Source organism: Acartia tonsa, chromosome 3, assembly GCF_053477335.1.
Source record: "Acartia tonsa isolate MP-2025a chromosome 3, ASM5347733v1, whole genome shotgun sequence".
Taxonomy (NCBI): domain Eukaryota; kingdom Metazoa; phylum Arthropoda; class Copepoda; order Calanoida; family Acartiidae; genus Acartia; species Acartia tonsa.
The window spans coordinates 44,622,317-44,647,307 of record NC_137262.1 but is presented as its reverse complement, the minus strand read 5'-3'; the positions used below and the strand labels follow the sequence as shown (position 1 = coordinate 44,647,307).

Here is a 24,991-nt window from a genome sequence, read left to right as displayed (position 1 = left end):
GGGATCCAGGATACCTTTATTTTATCAGTTTTGGACAATGTAGACAGATCCATTCATGGTTACCTGGGCAGAACTGATTAGGATTTAGGTTGATTATTGTTAAAGTATATGTAATTTCAATTTTAATTTTATCTGTATCTTATATTTTTTTTATTTTATAGCTATAAGTTGAAAACATATATTTAGGAATTGACTGGCACAGATAAAATGTCAACAAGGCCAATTTTACAGGTAATATAAAGCAAAATAAAAATTCAATTATTTTTTTTCTTCAAAATATTGATTTTGGTCTAAGTAACAAAAAAAACATTTGATTAATAAACAAAATCTCTTTCAATACAAAGAAATAAATATTTTTATTTTTTAGTTCTTTGAGCCTCTCCATACATGGTTACAGGTATGAAATTTTAAATTATTTTGTCAGATCATATTTGGGAATGTTTTAGAAAAATACTAAACAAGAAGGCTGCTAAATAAATTCTTGTGGAGATTCCTTTAAACAATGTGCATCTACTCTGTATTTAACCTCGTCCATCCTTTTTCTGTTTGGCTATTTGGTAGAAAAGAAAGACAATTACAACAAATATTTTATTAAATTAATGAGTTAGATAAAGACACTTCATTTGATTACAGTCATGCATAAGATCAGTTTTGAAACATGAATAACTTTATTTACTTTTGGTTACAAAGACGCATATTTAAAAATAACTTAAAAAAAGATATAAAACTCATGTTTATGTTATGTAGCACTTTCACAAATTGTAAGTTGAATAAGTGTTGAGTCTTATTTTTAACTTTTAGATTTTAATGTGATTTGATTGATACAAGGATAGGTTGGTTATTAAAAAGCTAATCTAATTCAAGTTATTTGTAATATTAACACCTTTCTATCATTGACTTTTTATCAAAACACGATTAACCTCAATTTTTATTAGGAAAAATGTGTTTAGAAACTTTCATTATAAATTATTTCGTTAAGTACAGAGTTGAACAAAATTAAATTAAAGTTTCATATAAAGTTAATAGGGTTGTAAAGTTGTATTTGATCTTAACCTCCCCCCCCCTCAACCTGTTCCTTTTTAATCAAACTTTCAACTTGGTAACTTTAACTAGATTTTAAAAATCAATTAATAATTGTCAAGAAAATTATTGAACACTTATGTAAAGGTGCATTTTACATGCCATTAGTCAAAGAATATTTGGATCTACTGCAGTTCACGGTAAAATATTGCTGGTAACGGATATTGCCAAAAATCTATGAATTTTAAAGGCTGCTAGCTGCAAAACGGCTGAACGTACAGATCATGCCCGCACACTGTTTTAAGCGGCATAAGAAGGCTAACAAATAATCTGGAATAGCCATAAATCAATAATGCATAATTATCTCGCAGTGCAAAGAAATGCGCGAAAAAGGCCTATTTTACGCGTTTTTTCTTCAGTGAAGCTTTCCCTGTGCATCATTGGATCTTGGCTATTCCAGATTATTTGTAGGCATTCTTTTATCGCATAAAATAGTATGCGGGTATGATCTGTACGTTCAGCCGTTTGGCAGCTAGCAGCCTTTAAAATTCATAGATTTTTAGCAATATTCGTTACCAGCAATATTTTACCGTGAACTGCAGTAGATCCGAATATTTTAAATATAAACTAACCAAATCTTTCTGGTAAAGTATATGAAATTCAAATGTAATTAATCTGAAGAAAATGAAAACATTTAAAGAAATGTGAACATTTGTGATCATAAAAGCAGATTTATCTTAAAGTTTGAATTTGAGTACTTTTGACTATGGCAAAGTGTTCAATATCAAAAATATTATCATGCTTTCGAATAAAAAAAAGTAAATGAGTCGAATCAGTGGCGTTCAACACAGTTAGAAAGGGGATAATGGACTGTTTATTGCACTAATCCCCAAAGTTTTATAAGGACGTTTTCTTATTAGTTGGCTTTGGGGACTTTTAATGAATTTCGATTGGTCGGTTTATTAAGTTGAGTGCCTAAACGTTTCAACCACTAATTTTAATTTACAGATGGGGTAATATTTGTATCATCATTGGGTTGGGGATGTACATCAATTTATTGGCTTTCAGATCTATGGTTGCTTTCGAATTCACAAAGTCAACGAGTCTAAATCAGTGGTGTTTAACAGCTAATTTTTAATACACTACCGAGTGTGGTTCCAACAGTTACGGTTTGACGGACAGGCAGAGCTTAGTTGTATAGTATCTTCAGAACTATAAATGGAAACTGTACTATTAACATATGTATATATCTAGGACATTCCAATTTCCTTTTTTGCACGAAATATTAAAATGTATAAATATGAATGAAATTTGAATAAAAATTCTATTAAAATCTTTTTCGAGGTGAGAATTTCCTATTTAAATGTTTTTCCTTGACCCTTATTTAATATATTTAATGAAAATACAACGTTAACTATATATATTGTTTGGATTGACTAATTCTTTCTTTAAAAACATACAAATATAATTTTGCTGCAAGAATACAAATTTTAGTACGCAGCTTATTTTGAACTGAAGATTTATTTTGCTTTTATTATTCAAAGTAAAAAATATAATTTTAAATAAATGTTGAAGAATTTTAATTTGTATTTGCTATAATATGACGTAGTGGGCCAGTTATGTATACATATGTATAGTCCATGTATTGACTATACACACATGAAATTTAATAGCATGGCCCAAATCTTATCCAATTTCTTTTCTTGTCTGATACTTATAGTTAATATCATGATGGTTCCTGTTAGTGGGGTTTAAAGTAAGTTTGACCAGAAAGGCGCGACTAAACCTGTAATTTTAACACTTACTTTGAAAAAAAATCTAAAAGAGAGATTCGTTTTTGACTTCCAGCTGATTTTTAAAAATTGTTAAATGTTGATTTCCCTGAGGCTTACGGGTAGCTGAGGCTTAGCTGCCGAGCACTGGTAATTAGAATGCTATTATTTTATGAATAAAGGCTCATAAACTTTATTTTATATTATACATTAATTAGCATTAGAAATGTATTTATTTTGTATTACCTACAGCATTATTCGACCAACCTGTCAAAGTTTTAAATCATGATATAATTTAACCAAGTACAAATATTTCAATATTATAGAGTTAACACTTTCTTTTTTTGCTAAATAAAATCAAGTTTTTCAAACATTATTCTTTTTGTTTACTTTTTCTCTCAATATACCATCTGTAAATTAGTTACTATGCAGAACCTAACCAACAAACCAAACAAAAACACCTCCTTGTAGAGTAACATTGCTACTAAGAATCAATTTTAAAAGCAAACTTATAACTCTTAAGCAAACTAAAAACTTTTAAGAATATAAAGACACAGGAAGTTACGTAGGTATTCTATTTTACATTTTTTCTGAGAATCGCAAAATCAAATTCAACTGGACAAAAACTTTACACAAAATAATTCAAAAAATAGATTAAAACATTTAAAAGAAGATACTACTTTTTAAGAATTGGAATGCAGAAGGGGGATGCAACCTACCTCATGATAAAAATAAGGGGGATAAGACAAGTATCTACGTTCACCTAATACAGCGAAAAGGGGTGTCAGGATAAAAAAAATCACACCCTCCTAAAACACAACAAATGGGTGCTGAACAAGCCTCCCCCTGTTATCTTAATGCTAAAATAATTTAGTCATATATTTTAATTCCTTCACCCCTTCATTAAACATTTGTTTTATGTTCTTTTTACTTAAAACGGCTCACTAAATATACTTTTTTCAGGAGCAGAATGCCATGAACGGTGATGTCATTGGATGGGAAGGAAGAAAGGAGTTTTAAACAGCTGTTACGAGGCATTTCCTTGCATTAGTATATTTCTAGCTATCAAATGACTACTTTGATGTTAAAAATTAAATGTTATTTTTTATTGTTAAATATAAATTTGATTAATATCTTAAAATAAATTCATGTTGAATTATAAATTTAAATTTATTATAGTTAATTATATATTTATTTTTAAAGAAAATCACATTTATAATAACACCATGCCAGCTCTTTAATATTTCAATTTATCTTTCATTATTATTGTTTATTCTTTTGAACCCAATCAGCAAATCCACCTAAAATTAAGAGAAACATATCAATCTTTTATTTACAAGGAATCATTTTTATTGAGAAGCTAATTGTAGGTCTAAGAATTTTTCTAATACTCTCATTAATACAATACAATAGAATGGAATAATACACGGCACTGCTGTTGAAAAGAGACTATCCAAGGAAAAACATACAGCTCAATAGTAGGAATAATAGTCACATCTAATCCTTGTCAACCTTCTGTAGTTCTTTCTTATACAAAAGTTTGTTAGAGAGTATTAGAGAAAGAAACTAAATTTCAGGAGGAATAGATAAGATAGAAATTAGTGTAGATGAGCAAGGCCTTAAATCAAGCCTGCAAGAAATACACTGCTCTTTCAAAGGGCCCTTGAGGCCCCTCGGACATAGCAACTAGTATAAAATAAAACATTAAACTGTAATACAAACAAATTTGTATGATATGACATGTTTATTCACAAACAATGTTCAGTAGCTATAAGTTTCTATATTGGTATTTGTGTTATCAATTTACAATGCATATAAAATACTTTTGCGTGAAGACTGACGAACGTGCGTACGGACATATCTTGATTATAGAGTAGCAACTCTACTTATAATTGGACTCTCTTATTAGTGTAAACATATTCTTCGTTATGGTGATCTTATCTAAACTGTTTACTTATCTAATTATCTTTAAATGTGGTTTACTAATATAAAAAAAAAGACAAGGATGACAAGGTATTTTAACAGCGAATCCTTGTAACCATTTGGTTTCCATAAAAACTTTTGAGAGGCTTTCTTAAGAATTAGACATCATTATTTAAACAAAAAAAATATTAACGTACCCTAGACTTTACATTTAAGCCAGTTAAATTAATGATTATAGCAAAACTTTTAATATTGATTTTTCTCAAAAAGGAGTTTTTTGACTGAACTTGAATTGTAAGGCAAATCAGTGTTTTCTTTGGATGAAATCATCTATCTGTGTAAATTTCTCATTTTTAAAAGCGAAGCTTTTCTATAATCAGGGTCGGTCCGTCCGTACGTCCGTAACGGATAGCTTTTTTCGTTAATTTAGGCATGTTAGAATTGTCCTATAAATTTCAAACTTTGCATGGTAATTCCTTTAGTAGTTTGGTATGATTTAGAAAGCGTAGCAGCTCTATAATCATTACCAGAATGTCCGTACGTTCATTTTAAACATGTTAATTTTTTTAAAATTTTAACAACAAATTTTAATGGGATCTATTTATCTGATTTATCTGATTTTTTGCATATTGACTCCTGGAACAACAAAGTATACTGTTATAAGCGAAGCAACTCTTTAATCAAGTCCTAAAAATGTAAGTATGTCCATAAACATTATCCTGTATCAAGCAGTTTTTCAACAAATTTACTTACAATTTTGCTTCAAATCTTATACATTTACATTCTGATTATTAAGTTCTGACACTATACAAGTGTTAATGTCCGTTTTCCTACCGTTTCAGTGCTTCGCTTTTATGGATGTTGTCATCCTTGTTAAATTCTGAATAAAACTTGTAATCAGAGACAGACAAAAGATATTATGAAGAAAGTATTAAGTCCTATTCCAAAGTTAGACTAAGTTAGACTACCTTTATAATTGGAAGTATTGGTGAAACCTAAGGCATTTACAACAGAGGCTGCCTAAAAATTAAAATAAATAATTATAATATATTTAATGAAAAAACTATTACTCCAAAATTTTTTCATGATAGATTATAATTAAAACGCAATCATTATTTTTGTTTTATTTTCCATTAAAGACTTTAAAAGGGCATTTGATTTAATTCAACCAAAAACACACGAAAGCGATTTTTTTAGCCAGATTGAACTTCTTTCGATCAAGTCATAGATCAACAAGCGACTCAACTGAAATTTTAGACTTTTTCCGTTTTATAACGTAGGAGTAATCTTCAATATAACATTTATATTAAAACATTATATTTTGGAACATTTATACCTTTGCACTTCTGATTCCGGCCAGGCAGCTGAAAATAATCGGGTCTTCATAATCTGGCATCTTTACCTGAATTTAAACATAACATAACATTAATGTCTACGCCGAGGAAATAACTATATGTACTATATGTGGTGGTGGTATCTTCCCCCAAAATAGTTATTAACCTTCCCGCGACCTATATGAAGCTACCCTGTGAAGGAGAACCATGGCATAGACACACACACACACACAGATCCTGTTACTTTATTATAAGGATAAAGCAATATTTAGTTCACCTGCATTGATCTAAATGTGCATGCCTTTAACCAGACACATTATTCATTTTTGTCAACAGGTATAATGAACAGATACTGCTGAGTGAATAAATATCATAGAGGAAAATATTTGTCTATGTAACTTAATACCAAGTTTCTATAAAATGCTAAATGAAATTTTGTATTCATTTTGTATTCCAACATTATTTTTTCTCGAATTACTCAGGTATTCGTAGCTTTTAGGTTTTTGTCTAAGAATCGTTCAGTCAGTAAGGCCCTTGTAAAGTATATTATGCTTGACCAAAAATTTTATATAACTGATGTTAATATCTAATATGGTCTAAAAATAGAAGCAAAGTACCTACCTAATGACAAAGTAAAATAGAAGCAAAGTACCTACCTAATGACAAAGTAAAATAGAAGCAAAGTACCTACCTAATGACAAAGTAAAAGAAAATTCCTTTATGACTTGGAATAGAGACGGATTTCTAAGAAATTGATTTAAGGGATATCAAGGCTTAATTATAGAGATGCTTCACTTGGAATATTGTACTTTGTTATCCTAGGAATCAGTATTAAAAAAAGATAAATAGTATAATCATATCACATAAAATATCTTTTTTTAAAGTTAAATATCAATGTTTTTAGTAGACGTACGAACATTATGGTAACGATTATAGAGTTGCAAATCGTACCTCACTTCTAACATGAATCTATGGTCACTATTACTATGATGTTTCTCTTTGTTCTCATCCAATTATGTTTGAAAAAAAATATCCTTATCCCATATAACGACTAGTATGCACCCAGTCATATTAATAATTAATCAACTGTGTCAAAAGACATCTTGTTACATCATTCATGAAGAATACAGTTGCATTCAATAGCTTAAACATTTGCAAACTTAAAATTTTTAAAGAACTGAAATAAGATGACAATTTAAGGGCTGGTCCAACCACAAGGAAAATTAAGGGAAGCAAATCTCACCCAAATCTTTGATTATATACCCTTTGTCTGGAAGTCCTAACTGTGCATAGTAATGAATTGCGCCTGTTTTTGGGCAAAGGCATTTCCCTTACTTTATCATTAATGTAAAGATTCTAAAATGGCATTAGTAGAAACTATTTTTGACGTATTTAGTTATGAAGCAGTGTTAAGTCAAGAATCGAAGAAATCATCTCCTCGACGAAGAGCGGATGCGCAACGGATTAAAAGCAAACTTCACTACTTCGCTTTTCAGATCTTTATCCCTATATCCCCAACAAAACCAGAAATAATTGCAAATACATTACATGAAACTCGTGTAAAGTTTAAGAATGAATTGATAAGTAAGATCTAAAATTAGAAATGAAAATTTATTATTATAATTGATGAATTTCTGATTAAAAGTTAAACTTTGCTTCAAGCTTTATGTTAACGTTACAGTACACACCTGAATTAATCTTTTAAAAGATTAAGATTATACTCTAAAAGAGTTATTGTACGTTTATCACTCCATCTGATTTTAGAGTTTCGCTTTTATGTTGTCATATTTGTTTTCTTGTTAAATTTAAGCGGGCAATTTATAAATAATCTTACTTAACATGTTTTTCCTTAACGGTTTTAGAAGTGGTAACTAACTGCTTCGCTCCCAGCAGTAGGAAGGGGAAAGTATAATTTCATTCTTTTTACATAAAAGATTTAGCTACTATTAAAAGGAATCGGCCTTTGTTTAAAAAAAAAATTCAAACCTTATAAGTCTTTTCAAAAAGTTCCGGATTCATTTCAAAAGCTTCCTAAACAGTGTGAAATAAAAGTTGAATAGCGAAGATTAAACCTATTATAAAATTAGAAACCATCAAAGTAAATCTTTTTATAATTTCTTGTTAATTACTTTAAGTTTGTTAATAAAAATCATGTAGGTATACTGTTTTCTTACAAAAGAAATCAAAACGAGTAAAGAGGAGATTTCTCTTAAACTCTCTTAATAGGACCTTAAGGATAATATTCTACATAACTTTCAGGCAAGCAACATATATGTAAAAATGGCTGGGAAAATGAAAAAGCTTAGAATTGTTCTTGGGCAGGTTTAGGACTATTTTTAGGACGGTCTAATCTATAATAGATATTTTTAACTTACAAAAACAAAATTAATCTGACCCTTCTCCTACTCCCTATTATTTTCTTCGGGGGCAGGCATTAGGAAGCCAGGAGATAGGCCAATGGGAATAAAAATGATAACAAAATCATATAGTTTAACCTTAACTTGTCTGAGAGGAATGTGTACAGCTTTGTTAATAACACCATCATTCTGTAATTCCTTGGCTTCTCTTACATCAACTACTAACCCACCATCATCTAAAACAAGGATGACAAAATCCAAAAGTAGCAGCCAAGCGCATAAATAAAAATAGGGGGGGGGGGATAAAGGATCCTCCCCTTATAGAAAACTTTGAATACCATCCAAATAAAAATCTTGGAATCTTTGTTACCTACAACAATACAGACTGACTGACCGACAAAATAGGTAATAGAATAGATGATTTAAAACAGGGATGCGGAGCCGTTTAATATTTGTGCGGCTCCGGCTCCGCACAGCCGCCTCTGAAAATAACTTTTTTAGCTAACCCGGAGCCGGGGCCGTTTTTTAATGAAAATAGCAGCTCCAGCAAAATATGGCGGCTCCTCGGATCCGGATCCCTCTTTAAAAAGCATTTACATATTTTTCTTAAAATATAAAAAAAAATATTTCATTACAAATACATTAATCTTCTTAACTTGCATTTCTTTCATGATTAATAAAAAAAAATTTTAAAAAAGGAATACCTATAAATTTTTTAAAAATTTCTTGTTGCTTAGGGTTGTTTTTAAAAACACTTTTGACATGCTTTTTGAAGTTTTTGCGTATTAGTAAAACCTATACCTCTAATAATATCAATAATATCTTAGGAGTGCTTTTGTCAAAGTGCCTGTCTAGCACAGAACCATACTCTGTTGTTTTTAGGTGGGTTCTGTGCTCGACTAGGCACTTTTAGAGAAACCACCATGTAAGCTTTTTCTTTGTTATTTATGCTTAGTCAAAACTTATGAACCAAAAATAAAACCATGTAGAATTGCTGCCCTGATAATATACCTAAAAACTGTTTAACATCTTCATAGTCAGTAACAGGCGGCAGTTTGATATTGGATGTGCTGTATGATCTAGTTGATGATATAGACAACAAGGAAACAGGTCTTGTTGTTATGAATGAATATTTTCTTGTTGATATTGTAGCTGCATTTAGTTCTCTTGTAATATTTGTTGTTTCTAAAAATAAAAATCTTATTTTATCATATGATAAAAAACAGTTTGAAAAGCAATAATATGGTTGATACAAATATTCTGTAAGAAAGTTAAACACACCACCCTTGTTTAAAAAAAGTTCATTAGTATTTTCACATCCAGCTTAACCGATCAAGCAGAATAAATCTATGAACTTTAAAGGCTGCTAGCGGCCAAACGGCTAAACGTACATATTTTGTATGGTCAAAATTCGAACCGACAAAAGAAGGCCTACAAATAATCCGGAATGGCCATTACTTAATAATGCATAGTTATCTCGCAGAGCACATTAATGCGCAAACAATTTTTTGAGTCTTTTTCTTCAGTCAAGTTTTTCCTGTACATAGAAAATTTAACCCTTAATAGGTTTTTCAATATTTTTTTAGTAGAAAATAGAGGATTAAAAAATGAATTTAGTAATTCAAGAACTGAGAGTGTTGTCGGAAAAATGTTATTAAACAAAGTAATGTAACGCTTTTGTTTTCTAATAAAAATAATAAATCTTATAAAAGAAATTTTTACGATTCATACAAACTTTATTAAATTGGGTCTGAAGTAATCCTAGTTAATAAGAAGGGGTCAGCCCCTAAAAATCCACCAAACGAGATATAAAATTATTAACATAATATTTTTGTTTACCTGTTACCAAGACCTTCGATTGGCTACCAAAGCTTCGTTGTCCAAATCCAAAATGACATCTCGGCATCAAGCATCTTCTAAACAATAAAACAAATTTATATTTATTGTATAGTTATTGATTTCTTAAAAAATTTAATTATATACGGTGTAATTAATGTACTTAAATCTTTCTAAATATTGACATATAATATTTCTTTGACAAAAAGCGTTAACATATTAAACAAGCATTTTTGTTCAAAAGTTAAAGAAACCTCGCCTATCTTCATCAATATAAAAATTGAATTCCTCGTTTAAATGCTTTTATCAATTGCTCTCGTTCCCGCAAGTCCCTTTTCGAAACATCCCCTTTTAAGTTCATGTTTCAATTAAAAGAGTACATTTTGGAAACGTCATTAAATCAGAATTTTTTCATATTTTTTCTGTTATCTATTTGATAAAGATTTATTCATCATTATAATTAAATGCAAATAGAAAAATAAAACCTACGTAGAGATTTTGTACAAGGCTTAAGAAACATAGATTAATAAAATATACAATTATATCGGTTGATACCCTAGTATTTAGGGGATCTGTATTCAAAGGGTATTGAATATGGAGACAATGAGCCTAAAACCATCTCAAGACTTAATTCTTAAAACAAAACAGCCTAAAACCATCACAGGACCTAAGTGAAGCTTCCCCAAATTGGAGAATCTTAAGCTACAGACAAAAATTAATTTATATATTAGAATAAATAAAAATGATACAAAAACCAAATAGAAGAGATTTATTGCACCATGTTCTAATAGATAGAACTGAATCTTTTGTGATGTTTGTTATTTTCTATTTACTACAGGTGGGTAAGATCTTAGCCTATAAAAGGGCGTCATTAAGGGTCTGGGTTGACCCCCACCATCTTTGATTTAACATTTAGTGACAAAAGATTAAGGACAACAAATATTTTTTCAAAATGGCCGTTTTATCAGGCTAACAATAAATAACAAGTTACTTATGACTACTCCAAAAGAATAACTCTATCGGTCGGATAAACATGAATACATTCAATATCACTATATTTTATAATTTATAATTCATAAATTGTTAACTTATATTAATGAAGTTAACAAGATTTTTAATGATTTTTACTCATATTAATTCAATATATATCATATAAAAGACATCACAAAATTAAGTCTGGCACAATTAGTAAAAGTCCCAACCCTTCTCTTTTCTTCTAACCAATCATTTTTAACACTTATGTTGCATAACCAAAAAGTAGTATTACCTCATTTTAATGGAATATTTTTGGTCGACAAAAATATTATTTAACTATTTAACATAATAATAATCACAAAGCAATAACAAAATCTGGAATTATCTGTTGATTATTAGTTATCAAAAGAGTACAATTTGATGCGTCATTTAAGTCATTATAACTCTAGCTAATTAAGCAAAGCTACTCTGTAAATCTAAAGTATTTTATTTTATATATTGCGTTGATTAGTCTGTCAGAACTGTATTTAGAGGCGTGCAGAGAATTAAGCAAGGAAAAATTTTGACACCTCCCTTACGAGTTTTGATACCCACCTCAAATCAAAATCGAGGGAACTGTGAACTTTAGGGGTTTACAGAGTGGTGCTCCGCTAAAAATCCAACCCCTACATATTCAACATACTCAAAATAAAATTCTTTTTCACCCCTACCACCTCAGATTTAAGGGTGAAGTGACTTTTTTTGCTTGACACCTCCCTTATATATTTTATGGGTGTGAAAAGGGGGACTATCAACCCCCTACACCCCCCTTATGTACACCTCTGATTGATTTATAAGATTTTCTAATGAATAATAGTGCGCTTGGCACTAGCATTGCATTATAATGAACACAAAGCACTAGAATTAATAATAAGAAACTGTAAATAAAATAGAACTTGCCTACAGAAAGGTTTAAATATACTTTAAATTAATCAGTGCGATTTTTAATGAATCTATGAACTGATCCATAGCAGGTATAAAGAACATTATCGAGGGGGAATACAAGCAGAATTTATAGATTTGTATGTAAAATACTGTCTGCTAACTTTTTATTAAAGCCTAACATATTAACAAGTGTAGCTAGCTGTTCTTGTTTCTTATTATCTATGAGATAATGATTACTAATATATTTATCACCTTGTTTGTTAATGATTGAATAAATGAAGATTTTCAATATTGTGTAAGAAAATTAATTGTGTACAGATTACAGAGACTCCCAAAAAAAGATAAATTAGAGGGGTGGGTGTAAGTTTATTTCTTACTAGCGGCTACGCCCATAGACGCCTCTATTGACACTCGAGGGAATGGAGGGTAAGAAAAGTCAATCATTCACTTTCAAGTTTAGTTTTAGAAAAAGGAAAAAAAAGGTTTATTTACTTTTTTCTTTTATTGTGGGGGAGGGATCAATTATTCAAGGTTACTAGGGATTACACTTAGCTGGGTGGAGATACCCTCCCCTAAAATAATTAAAAACCTTCCTTGGACCTATAAGAAGCTTCATTGTTTAGGAGATCCATATCAGATCAGCGGTAAGTATGATCCTTCTCTACAGACAAAAAATAATTTAATACTTTATATCATAGGATACTTGAAACAAAAGTTAAATTATTGATTGATTGAAAGTTACTTTTTAAATCCAATGATAGGAAGCAAAAAGTGATAATCATAAAAAAATGATTTTACTTGCCATTGATTTTTAATAGGTAATATTAAGTCCTTCATCTGAAGTTATCTAAGGACACCATTTAAGATACTCTTTCTAAGGAAATAATATTGTGAACAATGGAAAGACGAGAGTGGTCAAATGTTTTCTACTCTTATCTTTTTGTCATTTGCAAAGACAAATGCTAATTCCTGAGTTCTTGGCTAAAAATTAACAGTATTCAGTCTGACTCAAAATGTGGAGGTTACCCTTAATAGGCATTTTATGCCTTTTAGGTATTTGTGTCAGGTAATTGAAATTATATTTTAATAGTTTTAAATATGATTGAAGGGAATAAGAATGTTAATCCTTATTTAAAAGTAACGGAATATGTAAAAGGCTGTCTGTGCAGTAGCAAAGAATCTTGCTAACTGCTGATTTGATATGGCTCTAATTTACAGTGAAGCCTCTTAGAAATTCAGGGTATAGCATAATAATATCTGTCTGTTCAGATCAAGATTCGGTATATTCCCTTTCGAAACATCGCACCTAATGGGGCGATTCTTCGTATTTTTCACAGTAGCTTTTCTCCTATTTCTAGCCCCTGCCGGGGGCTCTAACCCTGCGGGACCAATTACCTAACCCTGTGGGGCAATCACCTAACACAATATAACCTAACCTAAAATAATCTTTAAAAGGCCATTTTAAAAATACGACGAAAGGGACTATTCCCCAAGATTCAGATCTCGCCAACTGTTGGAACGATGGGCTCTGCTTTTAAGACAATATTTCTATTATTAATAGTTTTCAGTAATTTTCTTGGGTGTCAGGACAACCACCTTTAAAAGAAATTCCAATTTCTCCCCCCTTCAAAGAGAAAATCCAATCCACCTCCTTCCCCATAAGAAAACAATGATGACAACATCCATAAAAGCGAAGCTCTAAAACAGTAAGACAAACAAACATTAATACTTGAAGAGAATCAGAACTAAATAATCAGAATATAAATGTATAAAAGTAGAAACAAAATTGTATGTAAATTTGTTGAAAAACTACGTAAATACAGGATATTGTTTAAGGACATACTTACCTTTTTAGGACTTGATTATGCAGAGATATATCGCTTATAACATTTTACTTTGTTGTCCTAGGAATCAGTATTCCAAAAATCAGATCAATCGGATAATTTTATCACACAATTATTTGCTGTTAAAAAGTTAAAATTAAACATGTTTAAAATGGACGTACGGACATTCTGGTAACGATTATAGAGTTGCTACGCTTTCTAAATCGTGCCTAACTACTACAAGAATCACAATGCAAAGTTTGGAATCGATAGGACAATTCTAACCTATTTAAAAGAGCTATCTGTCTGTGACGGATGGACGTAAGGACGGACCAAACCTAATTATATTTAGAAAAGCTTTGCTTTTAAAAAGGGACAGACATCCAATCCTTATAATAAAGTAAAAGGATCTTTGTCTTTGTGTGTCTGTTTGTGCCGAAGAATCTTGGTAACCGCTAGACCGATCGGGTTCTCAACAAGGTAGCTTTTCATAGGTCCCGGGAAGGTTTATAACTATTTTGGGGGAGGGTACCACTACCCTGCCAAGAGAAATCGCCCTTAGAAACCCCCCTCCAAATTTTTATTTTTACCTACATTTTTAAGTTTTCATGATTTTCTCAACTCCTATTCAAGATAGACGACTGAAGTTTTTAGGGATTGAATACTTTCATATTCTGCTTATTTTTATCAAGTTTTAACGAGATTTGCTTATTGTTTAGGGTGTTAGTTTGATTCCTAGATTTTTAAGTTTTCACGATTTTCTTTACTCCTATTTGAGATAGACGGCTGATATTTTTAGGGTTTAAATAAGTTCGCACTTTACATATCCCCACAGTTGAGTTGCTAGATCGATTCCTAGATTTTCCCGTTATAAATCTTACAAGGTTTCATGACTTTTTAGTTTAATGTTTTTTATGAAACTGCTCTATAGTTCATTTTTCTGGATATCCATCCATATTTTTTGGGCTTCGCTACTTATGTATGTTGTCATCATTGTTTGTAGTTTTAAAAAGAAAAAGTTTCGGCACTTTGTACGAAGGAAAGTCCAGTTAGTTTTACAGCTGCGCCGCCTAGCTATAATTTCAAATATTTTTTTGGTATTTCTTTTATAGGAACAATTTCCCTTGGAAATAAAACTTTGCAGGACCTAATATAAGTTGCAATGTAGAGGTTTGCGAGATACTTTGGTAAAGACAGACACACACTAGAGATCCCATTACATTTATATAAAAATTGATATAAACACACCAATAGTAAACAAATTGACAAGTACGCCATCAGGTGTGTTTTTGAAGGTGGAACTTTACAGGCTTCCCATTTACCCTTATTAGTAGCGAGGCTACTCTACAATTAGAATGTACGTCTATTTATTATATTTCGACTTCCGTCAATTTGTGCAGTGGAGCTACTTTATAAATATAATTTAATTCATAAAAGTAAGAAAATTTTTATTTTTCATTTACTAAATTCAGTGATTGGATCAATGAACCATAAATTGAAACACCCCTCCCCCCCCCCTAATCATATACAAAATTACTTATTATGTTTATGGCCTAACGAATTTTTTTATCTTATTTATTCTAATGCAATGCCACCCCCTCCTCTCTAGTCTAAAATGTAATTTTCTCAACACAAACTTTCTGTATACCTAATCAACGAGTTCATTTTAAAAATTTGATTATTTTTTTTAGGAATGCCGCAGCCATAGACATAGACAGAGATCAGTTTGCCTGGGTGACACCGTTGCTGGGAAACATATCTGAAGAGTGTTTAGACGCTAGCAATGCCTATGTTGATGAACTCCTCAATCTTGCAAGTGGGTCCATGCCTGACCTGACCAGTATTCCTTCTGCTCTGAGCATGTTTGATGCAAATGGTAGATTACCAATAGAAGGGTTTCTATCTGACACCTTAGATATGCCCATAGATATCTGTCAGAATGATGAAACATGCGAGTACACACTTCCAGATCAATTAAGATTCATAACACTAAAGATTCCTATTGGCTATTCTAACAACCCGGGTAGTTTTGATCAGTGCCTTGGTATTGAGAATGTTGAAACTACTTATTGTCCAGTCCGCATGTCTGGTCCACAGGGTGTTGGTCTTGCTGGAAATCCAATACAAGCCAGAAATGGACCTATAAAAACTGATCCAAAATCAATTTCAGGATACTTAAACTTCTACACCAGTCTATCCAGATTTCATGAAAAGCTTCAGAATCAACCAAGTTATGTTGAACTTACTGATGCAGCCTCCATAAAGTCATATGTTGAAGAGATAAGTCAATTTGATATCACAACCACTCTTAGTCAAGAACAAATGCTACTCACACTTATGTCTATGTATGCTATCATTGCTTCTCCAATGATAGGCATGTGTTACCCCAAGGCATGCACAGTAGAAGATGTAAATACTAACTTCAACTTCCTGACAGCTAACTCTTCAGAACCAGCTAATGTAACAATAAGTTACATTAATGTCACAGAATGGCAGAATTTTACTCAAAGTTTTGACTTGCTTCCAGTCACACTCATGACAACTCAATGCTATTCCAATGAAAACATTCATGGTGCACCAGAAAAACTACCTTGGGTGTTTATATTTTTCTATGTTGTGTTTTCTCTCATAGCATTGTGTGTTCTTCTGGGAACTGTGATAGAAATTCTATACACATCAGTTTGGAACATGGCAATGCCAGACAATTTCATTTTTAAATTTCTAGTCTGCTACTCCTTATATTCAAATGGACAAAGATTGTTATCTACCAAATCTATTGGTAAAGACCACCTGGATTGTATGAATGGTATGAGATTTCTGAGCATGACTTGGGTTGTAGTTGGACATTCATTCTTGCTACCTTTCTCAGCAGCAACAAGAAACTTTAAGGATGTTCTTGACCTCTTCACCTCTGGGAATACATTTGCATTTGAAGCCATTGCAAATGCATTGCCCTCAGTTGATTCATTTTTTCTAATGTCTGGAACTTTGACAACCTACATATTTTTGAAAGAGCTGGATAAAGCAGGAAACAACACAACAAGGCACTCAGTAACCCTGGCAATGTATTATATTCATAGATATTTGAGACTGACTATACCATATGTACTAATCATGGGTGTTGTCACAGCAGTTCTTCCTTTTGTATACCATGGCCCAGGCTGGGAAATGTTATGGATGGAATCCGATGCCTGCCGCACATACTGGTGGAGACATTTACTGTATATTCAAACCTTGTTTGAGGATAATTTAGAGGATAGCTGTATGGGAGTAACATGGTATCTTGTAGATGACATGATGTTTCACATATTTTCACCCATCATTATCTATCCTATGTATTTCCTTTACAAGAATACAAAAAAGCATGTTTGGGGTATTTGCTTTTGGTTCTTTGCCCTGTTCTGGTTTGCATTTGGAGTATTTTATGTTGCATACACAGAAAAACTGTCACCATCAGTAATGATTCAACTTGAAAGTTATACTTCTGAATACACATATTATGTTGACTTTTATAATGCTCCTTGGGCAAGATATCAAGCATACCTCATTGGTATAGGTTTAGGTTACCTACTGCATCATTTAAGAGGACAAAAAGTTGTTCTAAGAAGAGATATCAACATATTTGGATGGGAAGTTGCTTTCTTGGCTGGCTTTGCAGTAGTTTATGGACTGTATGATGTTAGGAAGGCACATCAAACTTCACTATTTGCAGCAACCATGTATAATACATTCCAAAGAATTGCTTGGAATGGAGCTCTTGCTTGGGTAATATTCAGTTGTGCTAAGGGATATGGAGGCATTATCAATGAATTCTTATCCTGGTCAGTATTTGCTCCACTGTCAAGATTAACATTCTGCACATATTTGATCCATATGAACATCATTTTCATGTTCGCATCATCTGTTTTGGGTTCTTTCCCAAATGATTTTAACATGTTTTCATCAGTTTGGTATTATCTTGCATTGCAGTTCATAAGCTGTGTGGTAGCATTTAGTTTTGCTCTACTGTTTGAGATTCCAGCAACACGTGCTGAGAAATTAATTGTTGAGATGATTCTTGGTTCTCTAATGGGAACAAGCAAACCTGAACATATCCAAAATGGAAACATAAATCCTAGAGATGCTAACAAGGCCCAAACAGAAATCACAACAGTTGCTGCCATGGAAGTGGGTAGAGAAAATGGAGGATTTGAAAGTGAAGCAGCAAGAGCAAAGTGGATAGAAGCCAACACTCCTTCTGATGAACATGCAAGCAATGATTCAGTAACATCAAGTAGTGCAGATGCATCCAATACTTCCTCCCAACCTCCAGCTTATGAGCAACTAGCATCAAACCCAAATTATATTGAGAAGGTTTAACTTTGATTGTATAAAAAAATTAAATTCATCTTATTTTTTAAAAGAACTTTGTGATATTCTGTATTACACAAATTCTTCTTTGTTAAAAATAAAAATTATGCATTTATACATTTTGTTATATCCATATCTTGCATTTTAAACCATTTACGGCCATTAAAGATTCAATGTTTAATCAGATTCTAAAATTTTATTTCTATCCTTATGTAAAAGTAAGTAAAGATCTTGCTAACCAAACCACTAGACCAATATTTGTCTTGATGTCCTCTGAGAGGAGCAGGGTAGAAGACTTTGCTGGTGTTGTTGCTCTCCAGGTAGATACACCTCGTACAGGCTCTTCCTCGACATCAATCAACTAATATTTTTTCCCTTTAAAGGGAGGATTCATACAAGACCCTAACTCCACCCTCCCCTCTGGTCTTAACACCTTTTCAATCATTTCCAGAAAGTCCGTATGTTCATGATTATTAAAGTAGATTTTTGATGAAAATTTCTATGATAAAATTATTCCATTCATTTGATTTTAGAAATATTGATTACCAGCACGTTTAGGTAAAATGTTATAAGCAAAGCATCTCTATAAACAAGTTTCAAGATGTTAGCAATGTCTATAGTAACTTTAAAATAGAATCACACTTTATGCTTTGACATCTGAACAATGTTGAATATAAGTTTGCCTACTCTACACTTTACACTTAATAATGTTTAGCCTGGCTGTTTAATTTGAGGAGCTTCGCTTTTAGAATGTTAACATTATTGTTTTCACTTGAAAATATGCTTAAGTTTCCTACCTCATAAAAATTGACATTTTTTCTGAAATATTTATTTATATACATTTAAAAGGGTCAAGTTTTATCACATTTAAGCCAACATTTATTAAATATAAAGCAAATCCAAATTTTGAAGATATTTCATTATATTCAAACCATGAAATAACAATGAATTTAATTCAATATATAGTGTAAAATTATTCTTCTTTCAAGATTTATTTTTCAAAAATAAAATTAGAAATACAAAAAAAGATTTGAAATTGGTAGGTATCTAGAAAGAAAACCAACAAAAACATTTTGTTTTTCAAGGCAATAATTAATAGAAACATCGGATCAACTGCAGTAAAATATTCCTGGTAACGAATATTTACAAAAATCTATGAATTTTAAAGGCTGCTAGTTGCCAAACGACTGAACGAACAGATCATGCCCGCATACTGTTTTAAGTGGCATAAGAAGGCCTACAAATAATCTGGAATAGCCATAAATCAATAATGCATAATTATCTCGCAGTGCAGAGAAATGCGCGAAAAAGACCTATTTTACGCGTTTTTTCTTCAGTGAAGCCTTCCCTGTGTATCATTGGATCTTGGCTATTCCAGAATATTTGTAGGCCTTCTTATGCCGCTTAAAATAGTGTGCGGGTATGATCTGTACGTTCAGCCGTTTGGCAGCCAGCAGCCTTTAAAATTCATAGATTTTTGGAAATATTCGTTACCAGGAATAATTTACCGTGAACTGCAGTTGACCCGAAACATCTGATAAACTAAATATTAATAAAAATAAAGCTCTTACTACAAAAATATATTTCCCTATAAATTCAAATAACGATACTTTAACGGTAAAAAATCTAATTTTATAACTTTTTCAATTCAACTACCTAATGTTATCTGTTTTTATGATGCTAATATGAATTTTAGCTGTCTAGGACATTTTTAACACTTAACTTAACAGGATCCAAGAATTTTTCCGTTTTTATGTTAACAGAAAAAGGTTTTATTTTAAGGGGGAGGGGGGAAGTTTTGACACATTTGCGTAAACCTGGTGTATAGGCAGAGACGTCCAAGCTTTTTTATTTGGGGGAATAAAATTTTTTTAAGGGGGGGTAATTTGCTTTTGAGGGGGGGTAAAATGGCGCGCGAAGCGCGCCACAAATTCATTTTACTCCCCCCCCCCAAGGTAGGGGTAAATTTGAAATGGGAGGGGTAAAATGAAAAATATTTCGTTTGGGGGGGGGGGGTAATCACCCCTTTACCCCCCCCCCCTTGGACGTCTATGTGTATAGGCTTTATCTTTGGACTGAGAGGATAGGTTATTTAAGCTAAAATCATTCTTATTTCCCCCAGATTTAAGATTTATTGGATAGGCCTCCGGGTTCCGGAGCTCCAGGCCGTCTCTGGACAGGTAAAAATTTAAAAAATTGTTTTTTAAGAGTTAGAAGGAATATAATAGAATATCATAAAATAATTAAAGGCCATAAAAATATACAATGACATTTAATTGCTTAACAAATAGATACACAAAATATACAATTTATGGAAACTTGGTACATACAATATTTGTTTCAGTTTTATAGCGCTTGTTTAATTTAATTGATTTTAATGCATTTTTAACATCTAGATAATAAAAATAAAATGATATAATGAGTGAACTGAAAATGAAAATAATATTTTGATGGGTATTAAAAACTTTTAAAACATTCGTTATTTTTCTAATTTAAAATAGGATTTAAATATAGAGAAAAAAAAACTTTTAAATTGACATTAAGAAACACGATCAGTAATGTCCATAGTAGCGCAGCAACAAAAGTAAAGCAAATTTTATCTGAAAATAACAGTAAGCAGTTACACGGGAATTGTACCGAGAACATGCAAAGGTAATATTTACAAATTACTGCGTGTGTTGTGTATTGGTCCGATGAAGAATGTTTGTGCTTAGAAAAAAACTTGTATCATTTTTGCAGAGTTGCTGTGCTCGTCAAAATCATATAGGAACAAACTAACTACTATATAGGACAAACATTTAAAACGAGATAAAAATTAAGAGGGCATAATATATTTATAGTTTTAGATATAAATTTGTTAAAATTATAGTTTTATCTATATTAAAGAACTTATGATCTTCATAAAATTATGGGTTAAATGGGTGTTTTAACTTCTTAATTAATCTAATGGTTTTTATAACAAGATTAATAAACATATTAGACAAATTTTCAATGATTATGGAAGAAAAAAGCATTCTAAATTTATAAATAATAAAATATCGAGAAGTTATACCAATTACGTCGATCTTTTGTTACACTACAATGTTTGCTAATTGTTTCATGTTATATTTTCTTTTTTGCATGAATTAAAGTGACTATCATATCATAGTTAGCCAATCAAACACAAAATGGATAATGATATTTCAACTAAAAATAAGATATTTTTCCAGCTTAATTGTGTACACACTCTATAGGAGAAATCAATGCAATTTGTCTCAATGTAGATTATAAGGAGAAAATGTTGAGGCAAAATTCTTTTTCTTCAGATGAAATATCACTCATGATCCAAAAATAAATAAATAGGACATCAAGAAATGAGATAGAACTTTCAAAAATACATTTATAAAACCATAAACTTTTGATTCATATTTTAGGTCCTTTTACAAACGCAGGAGTGACAAACGTCAGAGTGTACACTTAACCTAACATATTTTAAACCATCTTATCGGTTTTTAAATACCTAACCCCTGCGAGGGATTATTTGTATATATTCATACCTTAACCTAACCTTACCTGTATAGAAATTATAATACTTAATCAACTTAATATTTTAGACAATCCTGCATTTGTCCGATCCGACGTTTGTCACTCCTGCGTTTGTCCTGGAACCATAATTTCATAATTTTTTATTAATCCAATTTTCTTTTGACAGCAGTGTAGCGCTCCATATACTGACTGTAACCTGTTACAACAATTGTCATAATAATATTAGAGGTCGCGATAACTTAATTGATATATTTTAGTTTGACCATTTGTCTGACAGTATACATTTTTTATTTAATGAACCACAAGACAAGGTAATAACAAGCAAATACAAAAAATTTAAAAAAATTGTTGATTGAGAAATGGTAAATTCTAATTTTCATTATTTTTTTAGTTTTCCTTAGATATAAAGTTTTTAGGCCATAACATTATCCTACTCTTCCATTAATTCACATGTTTGGAACGGCAGCAGTATGAAATCTATTCTTAGCTGATAACTCCTTTACAGCATATTTACAGAACTAAGTTAGTTAAAAAAAAAGACCTTACTACTTGTTTATTAAGAATCTTAATTAATTAAGCTATTAAATTTCGGCAAACTTGAATTCTAAAATATTTGTGACAACCCTGCCTGAAATTGTATCTAAGCTCTTGGTATCAAAAAGGTTTCCGTCCAGTGACAATAAGGAAACTCCACTGAAATAAAAATTTCAATTAGTCCTGCCCCATAATATGCTTAAATATATAGCTACTACTTTTTGTTATTTCTTAATACAATCGAGTTTTATTTAGAAACCCTACATTTCTGCTTTCATTTAAAAATATTCATTGAATGAATGTAAATAGTGTTTCTGTATAATATTGTACAACAATCGTGTGCTGTTATTGTATCAACAACAAACAAAAACACTGCACTGGTTCAACTAACGGATAAGTTGGATGAAATCATAAGCGGTTTCCCTCATAGTACCTAGTCGATCATAGAACCCACCTTCCCTTATTTTGAAAAAAAGGAGTAATTTTTCGTTTGTTTGATTATTAGTCTGGGTGAGGTTAATTAGGTACTGGGTAGCCCTGCAGGCATAGAACCCCGCAGGGGAGAGAAAAAATAATCCCTTCCCATTATATTCAATTTAATTCAAAAATAAGGGAGTGAATTCTGTGATCGATAGGCACCAAGAGAGATAAACCCCAAATTATTATTGCCCCAATAGAATACTCTTTACTAGGAAACAATGGGTACCTAACCTACCTATCATATTATAAATTTTAATAACAACTAAACCTGTCAGAAAGAAGCTCGGTAGGGATGGCCTCAAGACTGAGACAATTCTCCTCAAGTCTCAAAGTTTTCAGCCGAGGACAGGTGGCTATACTGCTATCAATACGGGAAATCTGAATTAAATAAAAAAAATAGATTTTAAGCTGATGTTTTTAAGGCTATCTAGGTACCTAAACAATATTGAAACTATATGATAACAATAATGGTTTACTATAAAGTTCATGAGACAAACGATAAGAGCTCATAAAAGAAAACTAAAAATCTCCTGCCAAAACGAACATTTATAAGCTACCTTACTATTTGTGTGCTTTTTACAAATTAAAAATCGATAAATCCAGTATAAAAAATATGTACCTGATTTTCATTTAAGTTGATTTCTGTTGCCTCAACTCCTTTAACTTCTTCAGGAATCTAGAGAAAAAAATGAAAATAGGTAATTAGTTATCGCATCGTATTACAGACATATTCCGCAGATATTACAATGAAAAATTATAAGATTAAAACCAGTTTTGTTAACCCCGAAAAGTCATTTAGGCTCTTCCAAAACATAAATTTTTAATAATATCTTAAAAATGTGTAAATGGGAACAGTACCAATGTAAAAAAAAACAATATCATATTACATCATGTTTCCTAACCTGTGTTATTTTGTTCTTGGTTAGATTGACGACGTTTAAATGTTTGAGGCCGGATAGACACGTTGGAAATTCTGTTAAACTGTTGTGGGACAAATCAACTTCTCTGAAATAAAATCAAATATTACTTTAATTATGTTATACTAGAATATGCGCCCCTAGCAACTAGAGGCTCTGTATTCGTAAGGGTAGTGAAAAGGGTACAAAAAGCCGATTACTCAAACCTAAAATAGCCTTAAACCATTTAAAGACCTATGTGAAGCCTCCCTAAAAAGAAGAACTTAATTGGTTTAGTTTTTATTTGATGCTTTAAAAATCTGAATTAAATCAATATTAGGTACTTACTTAAGATTTTTCAGCTTGCTAAAACCATCAGGAATTTTCTGCAAACCATTGTAGGACAGGTTCAGAATTTCTAGTTTGACGAGGCACTCAATTTGTTGCGGGATTTCTACAATCCTGTTCTTGGATATATTCAAGCTTTTGAGTATCTTGAATGCGCCTAGATTGACTGGCAGGGCGTTTAGCTTGTTGTTGGATAGATCTAGATTTCTTAAGGACCCTGCAACCTAAATTTTGTCATTATCATTAAATGACGGAATTAAAATGAAGATAATTTCTTAAACATTCAATAGCTTCAGACAATTAAAAACCTATACTTTATTTAATTTATAGGATACATATATATATGAAAGAATCTATTACTTGCACTAGTTCTGGTGGAAATTTTTCTAATCCCTTGTCAGTGAAGTTCAAAGCTCCGGTCTTCTGGGCTGTTTCTATGTGCTTCTTTAATGATCCACCTGCGTTTCCCATTTTATCTAAAAAAAATTTATTGAGAAGAATCTTGAATTTTGAGAGTTTTGTGAAGTACAATATCTAGATATACAAATATGTCGTTCAATATGAATTACATAAACAACTAATATAAATCTTTAACTTTACTATATTATTTGAATAAATCTGTATTGAATCACGTAATATGATTAAATATTCATTAAGTAACTCATAAAAAATCTATCAATTTGAGAGAGAAAAAATCTTCCAACTGGCTTTAAGTAAAAATAGCAAATAATACATAATTATTCATTTTTATTTCTTGATATGTGCTAGGTTTTACTATAAGCCATCAAAATACCAGCCCAAGCGCATTTGCCGCGTACAATTGTTTCTAGATTTTTCGTCTGCTACACATTGGTTATGTAAACAATGGCTTCATGTTTCTAAAGATCAAAATAC

General features: G+C 31.4%; 4 protein-coding genes and 1 long non-coding RNA gene across 7 annotated transcripts in view; 2 read left to right on the top strand and 3 right to left on the bottom strand.

Moving 5' to 3' along the window:
• Positions 1 to 3,955, top strand: part of LOC145314309 (angiotensin-converting enzyme-like) — a 41,205-nt gene extending 37,250 nt beyond the window's left edge. For both annotated transcript variants that reach the window (XM_080154177.1, XM_080154179.1), the window contains exons 22-24: positions 187 to 231; positions 368 to 397; positions 3,756 to 3,955. In XM_080154177.1, coding sequence (XP_080010303.1) covers positions 187 to 231; positions 368 to 397; positions 3,756 to 3,812 — 132 coding nt within the window. In that variant the 3' untranslated portion in view covers positions 3,813 to 3,955. The remainder of the gene's footprint in view (positions 1 to 186; positions 232 to 367; positions 398 to 3,755) is intronic.
• Positions 3,944 to 19,230, bottom strand: LOC145314313 (rhodanese domain-containing protein CG4456-like). The gene is made up of 8 exons (XM_080154184.1): positions 19,112 to 19,230; positions 10,246 to 10,322; positions 9,418 to 9,591; positions 8,545 to 8,642; positions 8,036 to 8,080; positions 6,052 to 6,117; positions 5,684 to 5,735; positions 3,944 to 4,093 (listed from the first exon to the last, which is right to left on the bottom strand). Exons 1-8 carry the CDS (start codon positions 19,126 to 19,128, stop codon positions 4,056 to 4,058), a joined length of 567 nt encoding a protein of 188 aa, XP_080010310.1. The 5' UTR covers positions 19,129 to 19,230; the 3' UTR covers positions 3,944 to 4,055.
• Positions 13,039 to 18,491, top strand: LOC145314308 (nose resistant to fluoxetine protein 6-like). The gene is made up of 2 exons (XM_080154176.1): positions 13,039 to 13,207; positions 15,656 to 18,491. The coding sequence occupies exons 1-2, from the start codon at positions 13,155 to 13,157 to the stop codon at positions 18,321 to 18,323; spliced, it is 2,721 nt and encodes a 906-aa protein (XP_080010302.1). The 5' UTR covers positions 13,039 to 13,154; the 3' UTR covers positions 18,324 to 18,491.
• A 60-nt stretch (positions 19,231 to 19,290) lies between the features above and the next one.
• Positions 19,291 to 19,915, bottom strand: LOC145314314 (uncharacterized). Its single transcript, XR_013877735.1, has 2 exons — positions 19,823 to 19,915; positions 19,291 to 19,427 (listed from the first exon to the last, which is right to left on the bottom strand). It is a non-coding gene; the product is annotated as an uncharacterized LOC145314314 (long non-coding RNA).
• A 1,136-nt stretch (positions 19,916 to 21,051) lies between these two features.
• Positions 21,052 to 24,578, bottom strand: LOC145314312 (leucine-rich repeat-containing protein 57-like). 2 transcript variants are annotated; one of them, XM_080154181.1, is made up of 8 exons: positions 24,458 to 24,578; positions 24,098 to 24,321; positions 23,756 to 23,858; positions 23,473 to 23,529; positions 23,122 to 23,231; positions 22,468 to 22,532; positions 21,947 to 22,035; positions 21,594 to 21,732 (listed from the first exon to the last, which is right to left on the bottom strand). In XM_080154181.1, the coding sequence occupies exons 1-7, from the start codon at positions 24,566 to 24,568 to the stop codon at positions 21,983 to 21,985; spliced, it is 723 nt and encodes a 240-aa protein (XP_080010307.1). In that variant the 5' UTR covers positions 24,569 to 24,578; the 3' UTR covers positions 21,594 to 21,732; positions 21,947 to 21,982. The 2 variants fall into 2 exon arrangements, with proteins under 2 accessions (XP_080010308.1, XP_080010307.1); XM_080154182.1 differs by having other exon boundaries at positions 21,052 to 22,035; positions 24,458 to 24,574.
• Positions 24,579 to 24,991: the final 413 nt, after the last annotated feature.

Coding starts and splice junctions, on each gene's coding strand:
- LOC145314308 (XM_080154176.1), top strand. CDS start 13,155: ATGTGGAGGTTACCCTTAATAGGCATTTTATGCCTTTTAGGTATTTGT. Junction 13,208..15,655: donor CTTTTAGGTATTTGTGTCAG/GTAATTGAAATT, acceptor TATTTTTTTTAG/GAATGCCGCAGCCATAGACA.
- LOC145314313 (XM_080154184.1), bottom strand. Junction 9,592..10,245: donor ATCGAAGGTCTTGGTAACAG/GTAAACAAAAAT, acceptor TTTTATTTTTAG/AAACAACAAATATTACAAGA. Junction 8,643..9,417: donor AGATGTTAAACAGTTTTTAG/GTATATTATCAG, acceptor TCCTTGTTTTAG/ATGATGGTGGGTTAGTAGTT.
- LOC145314312 (XM_080154181.1), bottom strand. CDS start 24,568: ATGGGAAACGCAGGTGGATCATTAAAGAAGCACATAGAAACAGCCCAG. Junction 24,322..24,457: donor TTCCACCAGAACTAGTGCAA/GTAATAGATTCT, acceptor GACAAAATTTAG/GTTGCAGGGTCCTTAAGAAA. Junction 22,533..23,121: donor ACCGAGCTTCTTTCTGACAG/GTTTAGTTGTTA, acceptor TTTTTATTTCAG/TGGAGTTTCCTTATTGTCAC.